Here is a 20,266-nt window from a genome sequence, read left to right as displayed (position 1 = left end):
AGGTGGACACATTGTAGATGATGGTTGGCCACTTCTATTTTGGGTAGGGATTGAAACTTGGTCATTAGTCTTCTTCATGCATATTTTCTTCATCATCAAGAATTCTATAAACAATAACATTAATACAAGTCAATTCACATTCATTAAATTATGATTATCTAATATAATGCATGTATAAGTAATATGGATGATAATTTAAACAAAAACTAATATAGAATTGTTCAATTTCTCTATGACCTTGTTAATGGTATATTCCCTTCTCCATCTGGAAATAAAGTTTCCAAATTTTGTTGTTCAAATGGTTCACATTCATGGAAAGTGACATCATTATCTCCACCAATGTCATATAAGTCTCGTGGCTTTAGATGCACAGGAATGCTCCAATTTTTATCTGATTCATCCACTACATAATAAACCATTTGAGCTTCTGCAGCCTGAATGTATGGTTCGTCATCATCATTATCACCAATGTGTATTAAACGTGTAAAGTTTACTAATCTAAATCCCAAGTCATCTGTTATAATCCCTCTAGAAGTAGTTGTATCAGCCCACATACATTTGAACAAAGTAACAGAGAATCGACCATTATAGTTGATCTCAATTATATCTACCAATTTTCCATAATAAGGCACATCCCCAAATTGCATTTGATTGTCAATGCTACTTGCATAGCTCCTTGTCCCAAAAGTACCAAATATTCCACTATTTTGTGTTTTAAGTCCATGATCTCTCTCTAACGTACGAAACTTGAAGCCATTAACATTGTAAGCATTGTAGCGTTTTGCACAATCAATTGGGCCCATAGCTAAGAACTTTAAATCATCTGAGTAAGGTCCATTTAAGTCATTCTTTATCTAAAAAAAAAAGAAAAATATGATCAACATAATTGGATATCTTTAATATTATCAAATTTAAGAATGTAAATTAGACATACCCGACGAGAAAACCATTCCACAAATTCTCTATGAACCCTCTTATCTATCATAGAGGATGATCGTGTACGACTTCTTAATTGTCTTCGTACAATTTCTCTAAATTCTCTAATTTAAATAAATGAAATAATTACATGGTTAGTCCTCAATGTAGATGAATTATAAAAAGTTGTAAAGATAAAGTACTTACTGAAGAAAAGGGTTAACTTGGGCACAATTAGTCAATACATGACGATGTGCTTGTAACTTTTCCTTTGTTGATAAAGAGAAGTAAGTGAAACCCCCAACTGGTTTTCCAACTGGTGGAAACAAACCACTTACACTAGATGCCATGGTGTCAGGTTCGTCATCAACACACCTTATTCGATTAAATATAGTCTCAATTCCATCTAAATATCTAGAACAAAAGGTTAAGGACTCTTCAGCTAGGTAGCCTTCAGTTATTGAGCCTTCTGGTTGAGCCTTGTTGCGCACATAAGACTTCAATTTTCCCAAATATCTCTCAATGGGATACATCCACCTATATTGGACAGGTCCTCCAATCTTGGCATCTTCCACCAAATGCACAATCAAATGAACCATGACTGTAAAAAATGCAGGAGGAAACAACATCTCCATGTGACATAATGTAAGAACAACTCTATTTTGCAATTGGTTAAGTTCATCCACTTTTAAAACTTTATTGCATAAGTGCTTAAAAAAGGAACACAGATCAATTAAAACAGAGCACACTTCTTTAGGGAGCGTCTTCCTCATTGCCAAAGGTAAAAGTTGCTCCATTAAAACATGAGAATCATGACTTTTCAATCCTGCAAGCTTAGATTGTTTGACATCAACACATCTACTAATGTTACTTGAGTAGCCATCTGGAACAGTGATGTTCTTCAATGTTTTCAGAAATATATGTTTATTTTCTTTTGTCAATGTATATATAGCCGGAAGATATCTGTTATTTGCATCAGGCCAAAGATCAGGTCTAACACCCCAATCTTTTAAGTCATTTCGTGCCTTTAGGTTGTCCTTTGACTTTTTACCTTGGTTCAACAATGTATAGACTACATTATCACATACATTTTTTTCAATGTGCATAACATCTAGATTGTGGTGCAATAAATTGTTCACCCAATAAGGAAGTTCAAAAAATATACTCTTTTTTCTCCATTGTAGAGGGCCATCAATAGGGTGGTGACCTTTCCGTTGTCTTTTCCCCCGTTCATCAATTTCTGGTTCTTTCCCAAATACAATATTAAGATTCTGAATTTGTTGTAAGACATTTGTTCCTGATATTCTCAAAGGAGGATTTCTAGTTTCCACACTTCCATCAAAACGATTGCGGCATAATCTAAATTTGTGCCCTGCATTTAACCAACGTCAATGATTCATGAAACAAAATTTACCCTGAATCTTCTTAGGAGTTGTGTCAAAATTACACCTAGGGCAAGCCAACCCGGTATGTGTGTTCCACCCAGATAAGGTTCCAAGACCGGGAAAATCACTAATAGTCCATAATATAGCTGCATGCATATGAAACACTTCTTTCTTATGTGAATCAAAAGTTTCAATCCCAGTGTTCCATAGCTCTTTTAATTCTTCTATTAATGGCCTTAAATATACATCAATATCATTTCCTGGTGCTCTTTTACCAGGAATGATCATGGAAAGAATGAACGAACTTTGCTTCATACACATCCAAGGAGGAAGATTGTAAGGTATAAGTACAATAGGCCAAGTGCTATGACATGTACTCAAATCACCAAATGGATTGAACCCATCAGTAGCCAAACCAAGTCTGACATTTCGAGGGTCTGAAGCAAATTGAGGATTCATTAGATCAAAGTTCTTCCATGCTTCAGAATCACTTGGATGCCTTAATATGCCTTCATGTGTACTTCTTGATGCATGCCATTGCATATGCTCAGCTATTTTAGAAGACATAAACATTCGTTGTAAGCGTGGCTTCAATGGAAAATACCTCAAAACTTTAGCTGGAACTTTCTTTTGTCTTTTAGTAACACCAACAATACTATTGCTCTTCTTTGTTTTCTTCCATCTAGATTCATTGCATTTCATACAAAATTCCCTATCTTTATCTTCTCCATAGTATAACATGCAATCATTTGGGCAAGCATCAATTTTGGTGTAATGAAGGCCAAGCTTATTAATGATTTTCTTAGCTTCATAGAATGAAGATGGGATTTTAGCATAATCAAAAGCATCTGCTAACAACTCCAGTATCATTGACATTGCTTTGTCAGTCATTCTGCATAGACATTTGATATGGTACAATTTGAGCAAGAAAGAAAGTTTAGAATATTTGTCACATCCTTCATACAAACTTTGTTGTCCCTCATGCATAAACTTCATATACTGAGCAATTTCATCAGGCATCATGTGGCTTGATTCAAGTCGCATATTCTCATGATTATTTACAAAATTCCCGAATGCATCATTAACCATGCCACATATGGGATCATTAGCAAAACTTGTATCCTCATTCGATTGGAAAATTGGAGGTGTTGAAATCGTATGTTGTACATAATTTGTCTCACCATGTAGAAGCCAAAATGTATACCCTTTTGGAAAAGGATGAAGAATTAAGTGTTCATATGTTGCTCCTCGAGTTTGCCATTTGTTAAGATTGCATTTCGGACATGGACAAATTATCTTACCCTCCACGCTCTTATTAGCAAATGCAAAGTCCAAAAATTTATTCAATCCATCCATGTATTGTTGTGTATTTTGAGGCAAATCAATCCAAGACTTATCCAAATCCATTAAGAATAGTCTGTTAATGATAATAAAAATAAATTTAATAAAGAAAAAAAATGTAACTAATGATATAAGAATAGAAAAATTTAATAAAGAAAAATCCAAATCCAAGACTTGTATCAATTCTAGTCAGAGGACAAATGTGAAGGGAAAAAAGTATTGTCATAAGGTATAGATGATATCATTATCTATTGCAGATTTTGATTATCTATCGTTGATTGATGTTGCTTAGGATTTGTTGTAGATTGTATTTTAGTAGGTTCTGGGACAGAAAAATATAACTTCATACTTTTCTACAACATTTACCACACTTTATAGTAGTTTGTGCTGTAAATTTAAACAATATTGTTGCAATTATACAAAATGACTCACAAACAATTAAGATTATATATTGAGATTAAATTAATTCAGACCACTTTAAATTGAGGTAGTTATTTTAGTTTATTTTAAAATACGTAATTAGAATTAATGAAAATATCAATTTCTAATAATTATTTTAACCATCTGGAGTTATTATATAATCAATTACTTCCATTCAAAAATAACTACTTATTTTATTCTTCAGAGATGAAAACATGTGACTATATTAATTTAATTAACTACAGTCAACATATACTTTGAATTAAATTAGTTAAATTAACTGAGGCCAAAATTCATATTTGAATTGATAAAATTAAAGTAATCTCCAATAATATAATTAAATAATTACTTGTAATTATTATATGATTATTTGAATTGAAATGCAGTTGAATTTGTTGATTTTCATTAATAAAGAAACAATATTTATGTGAACTAAAATAACCAAGACTAAGATATATGCGATTTTTTTATCAATACAGTGTCATTATGATTTTTTAGGGATGTTGGCTTCAGAAAACAATTTTCAGACACAGTGAATATGTATTGTTATATATATGGCTTATCTTCATTTTCAATGAAAATGGTGCTCTTAGTATTAGGAAAGCACAATATGAGATAGGGTGATTTTTATTGCTATGTTTCATTTTAGTTATCTCTATTTTTTATTTAAAATAGTTTTATATGATTTTGGTTAAAAATATGAGAACCAAGATTTTATTATATACAGTCACTCATTGGTGCACACCACTTTGAGTGATTTACTTGGTTGGTTATAGATAGAGATGAATTTTGTGTTTTACATTACAGATGTATCTGTATGTCCCTCACCCAAACAAAAAGTAGTCAAAAAGGGTTTTGGACCCCACTTCCTCTCTCCTTTTTAGTAATCTTTCTATTTTACTACTACCATTTCTTTACATTAAAAAAAATTAAAAAAAAAACGTTTCTTATGTGCTAAACAGCTCAACTTTTTCTGTCATCTCATGTTTTAAACGCACCCAATTAACAACTACTTCTACCCCTAAACTCCAATCAACAACTACTTCCACCCCTAAACCTAATATTCTATCACACTTCAATTTTTCAGTATGATAATCACTTTTAAATTCAACCCCTTTTTTTATCTTTTAAATTCAAGTATATATATTTTGAGTGTTTATGGTAGGAATAAAAAATGATAGGGTGTGTGAAATGGAATATAGAATATGTTTGTTATTGTAACCTGAGGATGCCTAAATAGAGGCTAACTGTTATGAATAAGAAAGCGCCAAATGAGTAAGGAGAAATTGACAGAATAATTAAAAAGGTGGATGAGATGAGATGGAGTAGTAATAAAGAAATGGAAAATGAAGGTGGTGAGGAAATTTCAAAGAGGAGAAAATGGTCAAAGAATGAGTATAGATATGAAAACAAATCGCATCTCAAGAGTCATAGTAGTTAGACCCTCACACCCACCAACTATACAAAACCCCACTTTCCTGGAAGTACCCTTTCCCTCTACATTCTACATCTTCCGTTATAACTCACGCTGCTGCATGCATCTTTTCACTCTCTCACTATATAAGCACAACCAACACAACAACAACACCCCCTCATTTCTCCCTTGGCAACATGGAAGCTATCAACACAACCTCTTCCACCACCACCTCTTCTTCCTCCGACTCCTCCTCTTCCGACTCCAACCACAACAACCCCCACAGAATCAAAGGTGTACACATTACAACACCCTCCTTCAATTTCCACACATACTTTTTCTTTTATTCATCACTCTCTTTTCTCGAAGCTCTAGCAGCATGGTCCATAACCACCTAGGTCGGTGAAAAGTAAGAACCCTCTTAGCTAGCTTTGTAGCATATGGCAATTACCAAAAGTTGGTACATACAGTGACACGAAGATCAGAACTTTTGTGTGTTAAAATCTTGAGAAAATGGCAATGGGACATATAGTACATACATAGGTAAAAACGAAACTTCAGTGGATACTCTGTTGTGGTATATAAGTGCATGTAGTATATATATATATATATATATATATATATATATATATATATACATCTACATATACATCAGTGGATAGAAACCGTGGGAGAATGAAGACCGTCCAAACATGATGACCTGGATGGTGGGGCCAGAGATTGTCCCGTGAGGTGCCCAGTTGAGGAAAGTAAGAAATGAATTAAAAATAAATAAAAATGGCAGTGTCCAATCACCTCTTGCTACAACTTTCTCCTCTCTAAGGCTCCTCCTATTTATTTCATTCCCTGTCATGCTGCCATTTTATTTTCTCATTTTGCTTCTCTCACCATAATAATAACCCTCTTATGTTTAACTCAAACCTTCATAACTCTTCCCCTCACTCCACCAAAACACCCTTTACTTTCCTCGCCATTCATTCTTCCTCCATGTAGGTTTCCACAAAAACCATTGTTGGATTCAACACTTTCTTAATCACCTACACATGGGAAGACACTCTTGTTGCTACAAACAGAAGTTACGGAAAGACCTTTGGTCTCCAGAGGAAGATGAGAAGCTTCTGGATTACATCACCAAACATGGTCATGGATGTTGGAGCTCAGTCCCCAAACTTGTTAGTATATCTATATCTATTATCTATATATATACACATACACATACTATATCGTTTCATTGATGCAGCGTGCACAATGAAGGAGTGGAGTCACTTCATTCTAATCTTAATTCTGCATGCCAGGTTTGCAGAGGTGTGGGTAGAGTTGCAGGTTGAGGTGGATAAATTACCTGAGGCCTGATTTGAAGAGAGGAGAATTCTCACAAGAGGAGGAGAACATGATCATTGAACTCCATGCAGTTCTTGGAAATAGGTAATTCAGTAATATAGTTAAATATCTTTATTTTTCTTTTTTAACGTACGGTTATTACTTTTGACTTTTGATCTTGTACATGTAATGTTTTATTGTTTCTTTTCTCATGGTGACTGCTATATCAGGTGGTACATCTTTTCAAAGATATTTTCACCAAGTGCAACTTACGTGATACTTCTTCTCTCTCAGAAAGTAGAGGAAAAAAAAAACATAACAATGTTCGTTTCTGCCATGTTTTAGTTCATCTATTTTTTTTAGTGTTCAACTACCTAAATGCCCCTACGTCCAATGCTCAACCCGTGGTTTTCTTTTCTCCAGCTAATTGAATTACAGTATCAGGGTATCACTTGGTCAAATATACAGGGTTGAATATGATCCAAAACAATACCTATGGGAAAAGGAATTCACCCTTGCAAGAAGAACATGCCAACGACAAGATTTAGAGGCAAGTATGGACATTTTTTTTAGATTCAACTACTGGTATGGCCTCCAAGAATGTGAGTGATTACGCATGTTTAGAAGAACTCTTTAGCGTATTCATATTATTGGGCTTTATTTTTGTGTTGTATGTGGTTGGGATGTAACCGTGGATTCAAATATTCAACCACAAAGATATTTGGTTCAACAAATCAGGGGCCACGATTTTCAACTGAGAAGAAATTGAATAAAAAATAAAGAAGTATTTAACAACCCTAACCCAAACCCATCTCTTCAACCAAAGAAACAAACAAAATAATCCAACTTCATCCCCATCTTCATGTACAAGTTTTCCCGTCCTTCACCATACCATCACCATGGATCTATTTTTATAACTAGGCCACAAAACAATCCCAACTACCGTGACCTTCTGTCAGCTACTTCACTATACAGTGGCATTTTAACCGGTCACTTAGTAGTAGAATTTGGCTCTGTAGCTGCCATGATAGAGAATATAAAACTCTTATATCCACTTACACCTAGTGATTGTTTACCAAACTATTAATTTGCTCTTAGTCTATTTGTCAAGTGTTACCAAACAATCCGTGTTTTATTCTCTGAGAGGAGAAATAATTTAATTTTAGACAGTGAAATACTTGCAATGTTTTCCCCAGTCATATTTCATCTGCTAAGAGTAATCAATAATTTAAATCTAACTCCATCAAACATGAGACTGCTAAGAGTAATCAATAATTTAAATCTAACTCCATCAAACATGAGAGTGGGAAATATCAAATTTTCAGTATTCACTAGCAAGAAGACTTAAAGCATAAGTTTTTAATACCTCTTTAGAAGATACAATATGCTCTATGACCTCTTAAATGCTGAACTCTTACAATGCTTCAGATATGTACAATAACATCTGATTTTATAGTTCATGTACCTGTAAAACAGAATTTACCCGTATAGCTGACTTTCACTGTGAAAAAACGAGATACACAATTCATCACTGTCACATATACATGCAGATGCAGACTTATGTAACAGAAGAAAGATATCTATGTGCAATAAAAGTCTGTAACAGAAGAAAGATATCTATGTGTAATAAAATGACTTGTACTTGAACTAGTTCTACAAGATAATGGTCCACGGGATGCAGGATGCACTTCCACGGAATGCAGGATCCAAAGCAAATAAAGTGCATCAGGTTAGTTAAATTATCCACTTTCAAAATTTTATCTAGCTCGATGCATTAGATTAGAAAAATTATCCACTTTCAAAGTTATTCATAAAGGCAAGATCAACCATTATCCTTTCTAAAATCTTATGATGATCCTTAACACAGAGTGCTTTTGCAAGATTTTAGAAATTTTGTATTGAACTTTTAATTTGCAAAAGTTTTCTACTATCCACTTAGCCACCTCTACTTATAGCACTAAAATATATAACATCACCTTCTCTTCCAACTCTAACCACCACATGACTACAATGTTTTCTGCAGATTACGTTACTGTGAGAGAGTTACACAAAAAAGATACAATTAAACCATAACTGGAAATGAAAATTAAAGAAAAAGTGAGAAAACCTACCTATGAAAATTGTAGAACCTCTGAAGACAGAACACTAGAACCTGTAAAAAATAAAATAGCAATTAACAATAGAACCATTTCAATAACATGTGAAAATCACAATAATAATGTGAATCACGGAGAGAGCATATGAGAGGGGAGAGAGAGCAAGAAGAGAAAATGAAAGTGCAAACAAAAACCTAAAAGAGAGTGAACCACTGAGATCAAAGTTCAAACCTGTGCCAGGAGCGAAAGACTGAGAAAAATGTTGCCAAGAGCAAAGGAGAAAGCAAAATGCGTAAGACTGTTGTTAGGAAGTGCGGAAATTACTGTGTCGTGGTCGTGTGAAGTAGTTGAAGAGGAAAGATAACAATGTTTGACAGATGTGAGAGGAAGAATAGGAAGAATGTCTTATAATTTAATAATTTGAAAAATGGGTCTTTATAAAATTAGTTTGCTGCAAATTAATTTTATTTATTATAAAATTACTTTCATATTTTTTAAAATAAATATTATCATAAAAATAAAACACCTTTTTTTTAATTTGATAATAATACTTAATTTAATTATTAAAAAATAAATCATAATAAGTATAATTACTTTAGGATAATTTTATATAACAAAATTCACGTGAATTAATTGTGGAAGGCTTTTTTTAAAAGAAAATAATCTACATGTATTTTTTTAATAAATAATTTTTAAGGAACATTACAAATATTTTCATAGAAATAAATTAGCAAAAATATTATAAGTAATAATTGTATACATTTTATGGAGTTTGAAAGAAGCCTAGACTATTTTCTAGAGGTTTAAAACTAAATCTTTGTAATTTAACAAAGATTTTAAAAACCTATACTACTTTTTAGAGGTTTAATACTAAACCTTTGTAATTTAAGGGAGGTTTTAAAAACCTATACTATTTTTTAGAGGTTTAAAGTTAAACCTTTGTAATTTAACGGAGGTTTTGAAAGCCTACACTATTTTATAGAGGTTTAACACTAAACCTTTGTAATTTAAGGGAGGTTTTAAAAACCTAAACTATTTTTTAAAGGTTTAAAGTTAAACCTTTGTAATTTAACGGGGGTTTTGAAAACCTACACTATTTTATAGAGGTTTAATACTAAACCTTTGGAATTTAATGGAGATTTTAAAAACCTCAGTTAAGTTAATCCATTACTAAGGTTATATTAACCTTCGCTAAATAACCCCCGTTAAATACAATTTTTTTTTGTAGTGTAATTACGTCTCTTAAATTTTTATTAGATTATGATAACTTATTTTTTAATATATTTAAAAAAAGTATATTGATTAAGAATAAAATAATAGATTCATTTAAAGCATTATACTAATGATCCAATTGTTTTATATAGGAGCCATTTTTTAAAGCATTATATTAATGATCCAATCAAATGATCAAAGAAGTCTATTATTTTGGCCCCTAAAAAACTCTTGGTCAACATTTGCCACTGGATTCTTTGATTTTATCACTCAAACTACATTCAATTCTCAATTAATTGATTGAAGTCTTTTAAGTAGATTAATATTGCGAGATACAAAATGAATATTCTTTGGTAGTTTCTCCTTTAACTAATCCCTTGAGTATTGTTTGGGCTCACACCAACTCTTGGCTAACTCATTGACTACTCTTTTACCAAATCACTCCTAACTCAATCAAATAATTTTTTTCCCATGACACTCTTGACTAACTCTATTCAAGTACTTTTCAACAGGTCACTTATTACTTTAACAAGAATTCTTTCACTAGTCACTTCTGGTTTAAGTGAGTATTCTCTGAACAATGGTCATTCCTTTATATTTACCTAGTATTCTCTAAACAACAACCATTATTGGCTAATGACCAAGTATTCTTTACCAAAAAACCCCTCCTGGTTAACAATCAAGTATTTTGTACCAAACAACCACTCTTGGCTAAGATGTAGTGAATGAAGGTTTAATGATCTTCAATCACGCTTTTGCTTGCTAGAGAAGATAACCATTTGTTGACATATGAGGTATTGAAGACCTCTTCCTTGTAGCTTGTTGAGTTGAACACTAGTGGTGTTATTTTTTTAAGCTTTTAATTTTGGCCCAAAAATTTAAGTTGCATTTTTACTATTCATGTTCTTTTCCTCTTTTCTTCTCCTTCTTGGAAAAATGCACATTCTCTTCCATATAGCGGAAGACGAAAATCTTAAACTTTCCAAGTTCTTTGAGGAACTCATATTTTCCTCTCTCATAAAAGGTTAACTAGAGAAAAGAAGGGGAAGAACTCTCCCATTTAATGACCTAAGAGAATAAGAAGATTACAAAAATATCATATCAATTTAAGTTCATTCAAAGGTGTGTTAAAAGAGGGAGCAAAAGGTGTTATTTATAGATGCATAAGCCTATTGCATTTCACATTGTAGAAGATGTGGGACTAAAAATCAAAGAAAAAACCAAGCTAAACCAAGAAAAATTCGAAGCCCCCTATCCACCTAAACAAGGCCCTTGCTATTTTACACTAAAAGTGGTCGATTCCACTTGATATGGGACTTCTATTCTACATTAACCTCTCCTCTAGTATTTGGTTGAAAATAAAATGAGTTTTCCTAAGATTCTTTGATTGATTTTTCCAATCATTTAGGATGAGATATTAATGTACAATAAACATCAAATAAAAGCGATACAAGTTTCTTTATTAAAAGAAAGCTAAGAAAAGTGTTTCTAAAGGAAAATGTAAATAAACAATGCCCTTTATTTTGAAAGGGTTACTACATGAAAAACTAAGTTTTACTACTTTGGAAATATATTTTTCTGCACTTTGTTTTAGCCACCGTCTTGTGTTATGCAACAACTAAATAAAGTTACTTTTACATATTTTTGGGATAAGAAGCTAGTAATTTTATTCAAAGAAAAGTTAGAATGGATAGATTTGATTAAATGCTACTAGTTACAATAATCAAATGTTACTAAACATAACTAATGATACATGCTACAAAGATCAAATATGTAATATCCCAACCGGATATTACGGATTTAATTAATAAAAATAAGTAAATAATAAATACCGTCCATTTAATAAATATCATTTCCCAAAAACGCGGGAAATTTAAAACTTTATTATTTAGTCATTATGAATAACATTCGTAATGTTCTAAGACTACCAAACTCGTCAGCTTATTACTGAGGAGGGCAATCTACCGGACCTAATCCGTACACGCCACAATGTGCACACTCACACCGGCAACACTCGCCAACCCAAGCCACAACTCAAGAGTTCCTCATGTTCATCCGTCATCCCGAGCCACAACTCAAGAGATGCTATTCTAAGCCACAACTCAAGGAATACCACGTGCTTAACCCCTATCCCGAGCCACAACTCCAGGGATATGTTCCGAGCCACAACTCAAGGGATACTTTAAGATATCCTAGAAGCCTTGTAGATCACTCACATCAAAGAAAGCAAAACACCTTTGCTTCACGGTATCGCCTAGCGTAGCACACTAGGCACCAGGCACATCAGGCTTCCAGACCGCCTGCGGGGGACATGTGCCGCCAAGCGCCAAACACCTTAGTGCCCACTGATCTGCAGCTATCTCCTGGCAGGACGCGTGTAGGCTGCCCTCTGAATCTCCTCTATCGCCTGGCGGTTTGCGTATTACCACCAGACGCCATATCAATAATTGTACATTACGAATTTTGGTTTAAGTTTTGGCTCCCTTTTTCACGAACATTTTCACCCAACCAGTTTAATTGTTATATGTTTGCACAATAAGAGTGCCTACGATACTCTATCACCATCATAATAACCAAGTCAAGTACTTCTCAATTAAAATCATGTTATTAGCCATCCTTACTATCACTTGATCTCATCTTCATTTTATGCCTTCTAAAACCGATATGAACACAACTCGCCAATAAATTGGAACGCTACTATTACTGTCTTAATCATTTTGCTTCAGCTTTTATCTCAAGATATTAACCTCTTTTCCAGGCTTAACAAGTTTAAGTGGATCCATCCAATCTATTATAAATATTTATATGAGTTCTTACTTCTCATATCACTAACACATTACAATGAATTCCCTGTATTATCTAACTAGTCACTCGTAATAAAAATTTACACTTCACTGAATATCACCCTATATTCCTCTGCACCTACTGCATTATAAAAATCCCTCACTTCACAAAAGAATGGATTAATTCCCTCTTCTCATTTGTACAGTTCATCACCAAGGCCTATATCTAAATACTGTCTCTAACCCTGCATTTAGTAAGCACCTAACTTTCCAGAATCTCAAAGCAACCCAAAATTCCCGTAGCCATGCACTGATGGCTGCCTATGCGATGGCGCCTGGCAGCAGGCCCCACGCCGCTAGGCGACCTATTAGTTTTGCGCATTCCTGAACTTCTCCATTCTGCGAGATCTTCCAAGACTCCCTAACCTGTCTTTTCCTTGCCCAGTTCGTCTAGTCCTCACACAAATTCACCTTCATTTGGACTATAATACTGACCACCCTCATTCCTTACCGATTCCCATTAGAATTTTACCACCAAATCATCTCGCAGCATCACACCCCAAGCTTACCACACCCTAAGAGCCTATTGACCATGTTCCATCCAATTTGGCTATCAATGATATGTATTTCGCCGAAATTTGACATCCAATCATCCCTTAACAATTAAAACTTTCCCTCCGATCAAAATCATTCCAAAATATGCAAAACACCAAAATCGAACCAAAATTGGTTCGCGTCGCCTGACGAGTGTTCATCACCGCTAGGCAGTTCAAAGAAACACATAAAAAACTAAGTGTAGGCTTATGTCGCCTAGTGGTACAGGACTTCATCGCCAGGACTTTATCAAAATATATATATATATATATATATATATATATACATATATATATATATATATACATATGCATATGCATATATATATATGTGTATATATTTGTGTATATATACACATATATATACATATACATATATATATATATGTATATATATATATATATATACATATGTATATATATGTATATATATGTATATGTATATATACATATATATATATATATGTATATATATACATATACATATATATACATATATATACATATGTATATATATATATATATATACATATATATATATATATATATATATATATATATATATCATACAATTCATGCTTAAATATAAAATTAACGCGTAAAGCTCCCTTAATCTTGATTTTCCTTGCTAAACTTGAAGGTTCTTAGCTTCTTCTTTGATCCACTTTAGCTCTCTTTTCACTCAATTATCACAATATACTCTCCAATTTCGTACTCTTCTAACTATGCAACAATGGCAACCACAAAAAATTTTCTTCTCACCCAAAATTTGCCTTTTAATGGTGCCTTAATGATATGTTAATGTGCTAAAACGAAAATGGTTTAATGTTGATGATAATTTCCATTCAATATGTCATTATGGACGATTTTTCCAGCCTCCCTTGTCTGCCCTTTCACATTCATTCCACAACTAATTTTAGCAAAAAGAAAGTTTAATGTGGGTCTACCAAGGTTCAAACCCATAACCATACCAATGTGAAATCAATGTACAACCATTCAACCAATTCATGTTTTGTGATAATTCATATAATTCTATGATTATATTATCACTCAACATGATCAAGCATATTGTTAAAATAATAATATATCAAATAATCACATAAATAGCATATGTAGGACTTGGAAAACTCCTCTCACACAATCAAGTACTCTCAACCACTTCAGCTAGTACTTTTCCACATCATACATGTCAGAATTAAATGCCATAAAGGCTCCCACTACCCGCATTTATTAATTAATTAATTATTTAATTAATTAAATTTCCCGGGTCTTACAAAATCCTCCAAGATATAAAGTGATCAAACAAGTGAAAAATATATTTATCACTCAATTTGTAACACCTCAAAAGTTAGTTCTATGAGAGGTTCTCTATTTGTCTAATGTATCATTTATTTGTGTAAAGAAAATTATTTTGCATTTGTTTAACACATACCAGACTAAATAAAAATACATCACTTTTATGATCGTATGTGAAACATACATAATATTTATGCGAATAAAATGTTAATATACATATAGGTGTATGTAATAAAAGTTTTTTTTATACTTTTACAACCAACTAAAGATACTTCTTAATTTGAAATGCATCACAAAACAAGTTACACTATGAATTTTATGTTGATACATGTTGTGTATTATGTAAAGTGATATGAAAATGTAAGATGCTATGAATTTGAAAAGTCGCCTATATGGATGTGTATGACAACATATAGATGCATGTTATACATTATGCAAGGTGACATGAGAATGCAAGGTATTATGATGAGTTTGGAATCTATGCGTATGTAGATGACAACAACATATAAATGCATGGTATGTATACAATGTAATGTTCCATACAAAGGCAAGATGTTATGAATATGAAAAACTATGAACGTGGTACCATGAATGAATGAAGATAGAATGTGGATACTATGCATTTTTGTGTCCCAAAGGGAACTTAATCACATGATGTGTTTGTAAAGAATGTGATACATTTATCAATAAGTACAAGAAAATGTGAAGGATAAAGAATGCAAACAATCTCCCTTTTGTGCCTTAATAGTAGTTTGACACTTAAGGTCTAAGGCAAAGTACATCCACTCTCACAAGGATGGTTCCCTAAATTTGGATCAAGCCCACTAGAGCTATAACCCTCGTTACAACATTTCCCACAACAGTTGGGAGTCAACTAGATGTAGGAGTACAAATGAAGATAATAGACTCTAGCTCGGGTTCTCAAAATGATCACTGTAAGACTAGAGGAATTTAAATAATTAAATAAATAATTATTTAATAAATGCGGGTAGTGGGAGCCTTTATGACATTAAATGCTAACTTTCATGATGTGAAAAAGTACTAGCTCAAGTGGTTAAGAGTACTTAGTTGTGATTGAGAGGACTTGGGCTTAAATCTTGTGTATGCCAATTTGTGTGTTATTTTAATTGTGTAATTTTTAATAATATGTTTGAGCGTGATAAGTGATAATGTAATATTTTCACAAAAACATGAATTGGTTGGTTGGTTGTGTGTTGCTTTGGAATTGTGTGGTTATGTATTCGAACCTTGTCCTGTGTGAACTAGTCCATTTTCTTTTTGCTAAATTTCTTTTTGGGCATGAAGGTGAAATAACAGAGAAACCCTAGCCATCTTAGAGAGCCGAGAAACCACTTATTTATAGCCATTGAATAGTCATTAACCAAATCTTTAATTAATTTTCGTTTTGGTGGAGTAAAGGGTAATTAAGGGGCAATAATTTTAAGAGAGAAGGGAATTAGAAGAGAGGGAAACATTGCATTTTTTGGTGATTCTTGGGCATAGGATTTCTAGGGTACTAGAGCTGCCTTGCTGGAAGGTTGAATGTTATTGATTGAAGAGGCAAGGAGAGACCATTGGAGATCACAAAAGGACGCTTGAATTGTCAATTTGAACAAGGAACTAGGTTAGGCGAGTTGCTTTTCGTTTTTAAATTTACATGTATATGATTTGGTGTTGTATGTTAATTGTGAATACCTCTACTTCAGCCAAAATTCTAAATTGTGCGAGTTTCTAGAAATTTCTCAGAAACTGCCTAGCGGTCATGATGACCCGTCAGGCGACACATGTGTCTGAACCTAATTTTCTAGGTTTTGGGGATGAACCGCCTGGCGGCTATATGCTTCCCGCCAGGCGACGCGAGCTGGGTTACCCAGTTCAAGGTTTTTAGTGGTTCTTTTGATGTTTGTGAATTGATTATATTTGTACAATTGTGTGGAAATTTGATGTTGTTATATGTGTCAACACCCAATTTCGTTCGGCTAAATAAATAATAGAATAAATAATAATAATTTGTTTTTTTAAAAAATAATAAATAAATAAAAAGTAAGTAAAATTTTTCTTTGGTTTTTCTTTTTATAAATAATAATAATAAATAAATAAATAAAAAGAAAAAAAAAGACTATTTTAATCTTTTATGTATTTTCTTTTGAGGCTTTGTTTATATTTTAGCCCAAAATACTCTATACACCCACACCGTTTTTTCTTGCAACTAACAACAGCCCAAAATTTTATTTTCTCACCCCCGCTCTATGCTTTGTCATTTTTGCTCCAAATCAAGAAGTTAATGATGGGATTCTTTTTTAGAAGCAGAATCTGTTTTAATATTTAGAATCATTTTTTCCCAAGTGTAATTGATTTTGTGCTCTGATTTTGTGACACTCTTTTTCCAGATGAGGAAAAAGTAATATGTTTCTCAAGAATATCTTTTTATAATTAATTTGTCCAGATCATATTTGATTTTGTGCTCTGATTTTTCTGTGATTTGATTCCCATAATGTGATAATATTAAGACCAATTCTTGCCTTTTAAAATTCATTGTATTTAAGGCGAACCTTTTTATGAGGTTATTTTATATTTAAATTGTTGTGTATATAAACCCATGAGGCAAAAAAGAATAGAGGAATTTTTCTTACCTTGAGAGACCTCTCTTAAAAAACCCAAAACCCACAGTTCATCTTTTTCTTGAGTTCTTTTCCATAATCTTAAGCACCAAAAACCCACTCCCTCACTTCTGAAATTACTCATTCAACCACCCCACCTTGTTGCCAACATCATCAAGACGTTTGTTTTTGTGGCAAATTTCGTTTGGTGCGATTCTTCCGGGGAAGAGTATTGATAAGATTGTATTAATCTTTATTTGCGTTGAGAATGATTTGATTTTGGTATTCGATGTTTTTACAGCAGCTATTAGTGCATACATGGTTTTTCATGGCCTATAATAAAAAATTAAAATTTGACTTTCATTTCTAAGTAAATAATTAAAATTTGCTTTTAAAAAGAAATACTATAATAAAAAATATATTTTTTAAATGATCATCTGCACTAGTCTCGTATTTAATGATTTTTTTATTCAACATATTTCTGAAAATTTAAAATATCAACATTTTCACTCAAAAAAAAAAAAATCAAGTTTTCAAATTTTTTTCCTAAAAGTTTTTCAAAAGAACTACGTGATCCTGATTCTCCATTATGAATGGAGATACGTAGGAACAAGGAGTCATCCTTGTTGGGCCCAAAAAAACAAATATCTTTTTTTGTTTCTTTTGAATTTTCTTTGTCATCTTTATTTATTATTTTTTTTTTGGAAAATAAACTTTTAAAGAAAACCACATCCATATTTATATTTAATTAAAGGTACCGTTTTAGAACGCACGTTGTAGGATGCTAACACCTTCCCTATGCGTGATCAACTCCCGTACCCAAAATCTGTTTTCGTAGACCTTGTTTTTTTATGGTTTTCTATATTTTCCTATAATAACTATGGTGGCGACTCCAAACCTCTCTCTCTCTCTTTTTTAATATTTTATTTTGGTTCATTGTCCCGTCACGATTTTAGTGGTGACAATATGAAATTGGTGTGAATTGTGATCTAATTAGGGGTTGGAATTAATGTTGGGATTGAGGGATGAATAAACGTGATCTTTGTTTATGATTTAGGATATGGTTCATAAAAATAATCTGAAATTGAACAAGCATGAACTTGTATGATATTTGAACATTAAAAATTATGTCAGAATCAGTGTTGGAATTGTGATTTTGGACTTTAGGGTTTACGCAGGTGCAAAAAATTTGGGATTTTTTCTAGAATTGTATGCACCGCCTGGCGGCACATGAACTGCCACGAAGTGGCACATAAGGACATTCAAATGTTCTGATTTTTATTCTGTGATTCATGTTCGTTGGAGTTTATCTGGTGATTTTGTACATAATACTGAGTAATTGGTTGTAGAGTGTGAGAATAAAGCATATGCATGAAATGGAATTAAATGTAAGTATGTTTATGTAAGGATTGAGATTATAAAGTGTCAAAGTGATGATTTCCTTGACTGTGATAAGGTATATTTCCTACTGGTAATTGTTATGATGTGCAATTTGATATGCTTGATTGAGAATACGTGTGGTATGTTCCAATTGGTCCAACAATCAGTGTATGGTAAATTCCATAGTCTGTTGGGTGCATGCATGATCTTAATTGTGAAATTTTGTAGGTGAATATGAGGAGTTGTGGTTCAGTCATAAGATTATGACTGGGCAATTAAGATTGACTTATGTATAGTGTATTGTGTGCTTGAGATTCATTAGAACCTGTCGAAAATGCCAAACACCAGTAGCACACGCGGTACTAGTAGGCGATAGAGAACTAAAATAGTGGCAGTGGCCACCAGACTCTCGTTGAACGCATTTATGGATTTTATCTTTTAGCGCTTTTGATAAAGATTTTAATTTTACCGTGTTTTGGGAAAAGATGTTATAATAAATGATATTTTATTTATGTTTTCTTTATTTTATTATTTAAATTCATAATATCCGACCGGGTGTTACAATCACACACAAAGTACATCCATAGTGTCACCACTAAGAAATCCCTTCTAATTCTATTTACTTAAACCCAAGGATGCTTCATTCATGATATGAACAAGGTGTGTGTGTGAAGGGAGAATGATGCATACCCAAACTCCCTACCTACAAAATAGCTAGAAAAGTCCCTGACATATATAACAATGATGTATACCTTAGGATTCAATATCCAGCAATACAATTATTCCAAACATCAAAAGAGACAAGAATATACAAATAGAAAAAAGACACATCAACCTTGCATACACAATTAAATAGGTTTGACTCTCTAGTTGTCCCTAGTGGAGTTGCCATCCATCACAACTCAAATCGTGATGAGACGACGAAAAATTGATGAAAGTATAGAGGAGTTGCGACCATAGTTCATTTGAAAAAAAAATGAAAATTCATAAAGATAACAACATATTTATGAAATTGGATTAGGTTTTCGTCAACCATCGCTGTTATTAGTCCTCCATTGTGATCTCTTCCCTTTGATTCCATGTCTACAACTCAGAAGCTCCATGTTATTCCCATTTCAAAATTGCTTTGGATTCCAACTTTATTGCAACTTGTTATGTGCTCTCAGGTTCATAATTCATAACTATATTTGCTTAAATTTTTTTATCTGAAATTGTTATTTAGTTAGCCTTAGTTTACCGTTTGAAATTTAATACAAAAATTATTTATTATCTCCAAGTTTTATGGATAAATATAATTTTTTTTGAAATAAATATAAAAGGAGGAAATACTAATTATGTATTAAATCTTGAATTGTCTAGTTTGATAGTTTAAGAAGATTGATCATTATCTAGAAGTTTATTAGTGCATAAATATTCTAATAAACATATCTTAAAATTCATTAATATTTGCCAACTGTGTTTTGTATTAATCTTTGGGTGCATATTTGATTATGGTTGATAATCATTTTGAT

General features: G+C 32.6%; 2 protein-coding genes across 2 annotated transcripts; both read right to left on the bottom strand.

The window, feature by feature from the left end:
- Positions 1 to 64: 64 nt before the first annotated feature.
- LOC146887061 (uncharacterized) lies at positions 65 to 2,036 on the bottom strand. The gene is made up of 4 exons (XM_085672140.1): positions 1,123 to 2,036; positions 935 to 1,040; positions 238 to 854; positions 65 to 104 (listed from the first exon to the last, which is right to left on the bottom strand). Exons 1-4 carry the CDS (start codon positions 2,019 to 2,021, stop codon positions 65 to 67), a joined length of 1,662 nt encoding a protein of 553 aa, XP_085528266.1. The 5' UTR covers positions 2,022 to 2,036.
- A 267-nt stretch (positions 2,037 to 2,303) lies between these two features.
- LOC146887060 (uncharacterized) lies at positions 2,304 to 3,707 on the bottom strand. Its single transcript, XM_085672008.1, has one exon. The coding sequence runs from the start codon at positions 3,705 to 3,707 to the stop codon at positions 2,304 to 2,306; it is 1,404 nt and encodes a 467-aa protein (XP_085528134.1).
- Between the last annotated feature and the right edge of the window lie 16,559 nt (positions 3,708 to 20,266).

Source organism: Vigna unguiculata, chromosome 4 (assembly GCF_037176805.1).
Source record: "Vigna unguiculata cultivar grain cowpea cultivar isolate G323 ecotype 2 chromosome 4, ASM3717680v1, whole genome shotgun sequence".
Taxonomy (NCBI): Eukaryota; Viridiplantae; Streptophyta; class Magnoliopsida; order Fabales; family Fabaceae; genus Vigna; species Vigna unguiculata.
Note: the sequence above shows the minus strand (reverse complement) of the source record. Positions and strands in the feature narration are given on the sequence as shown.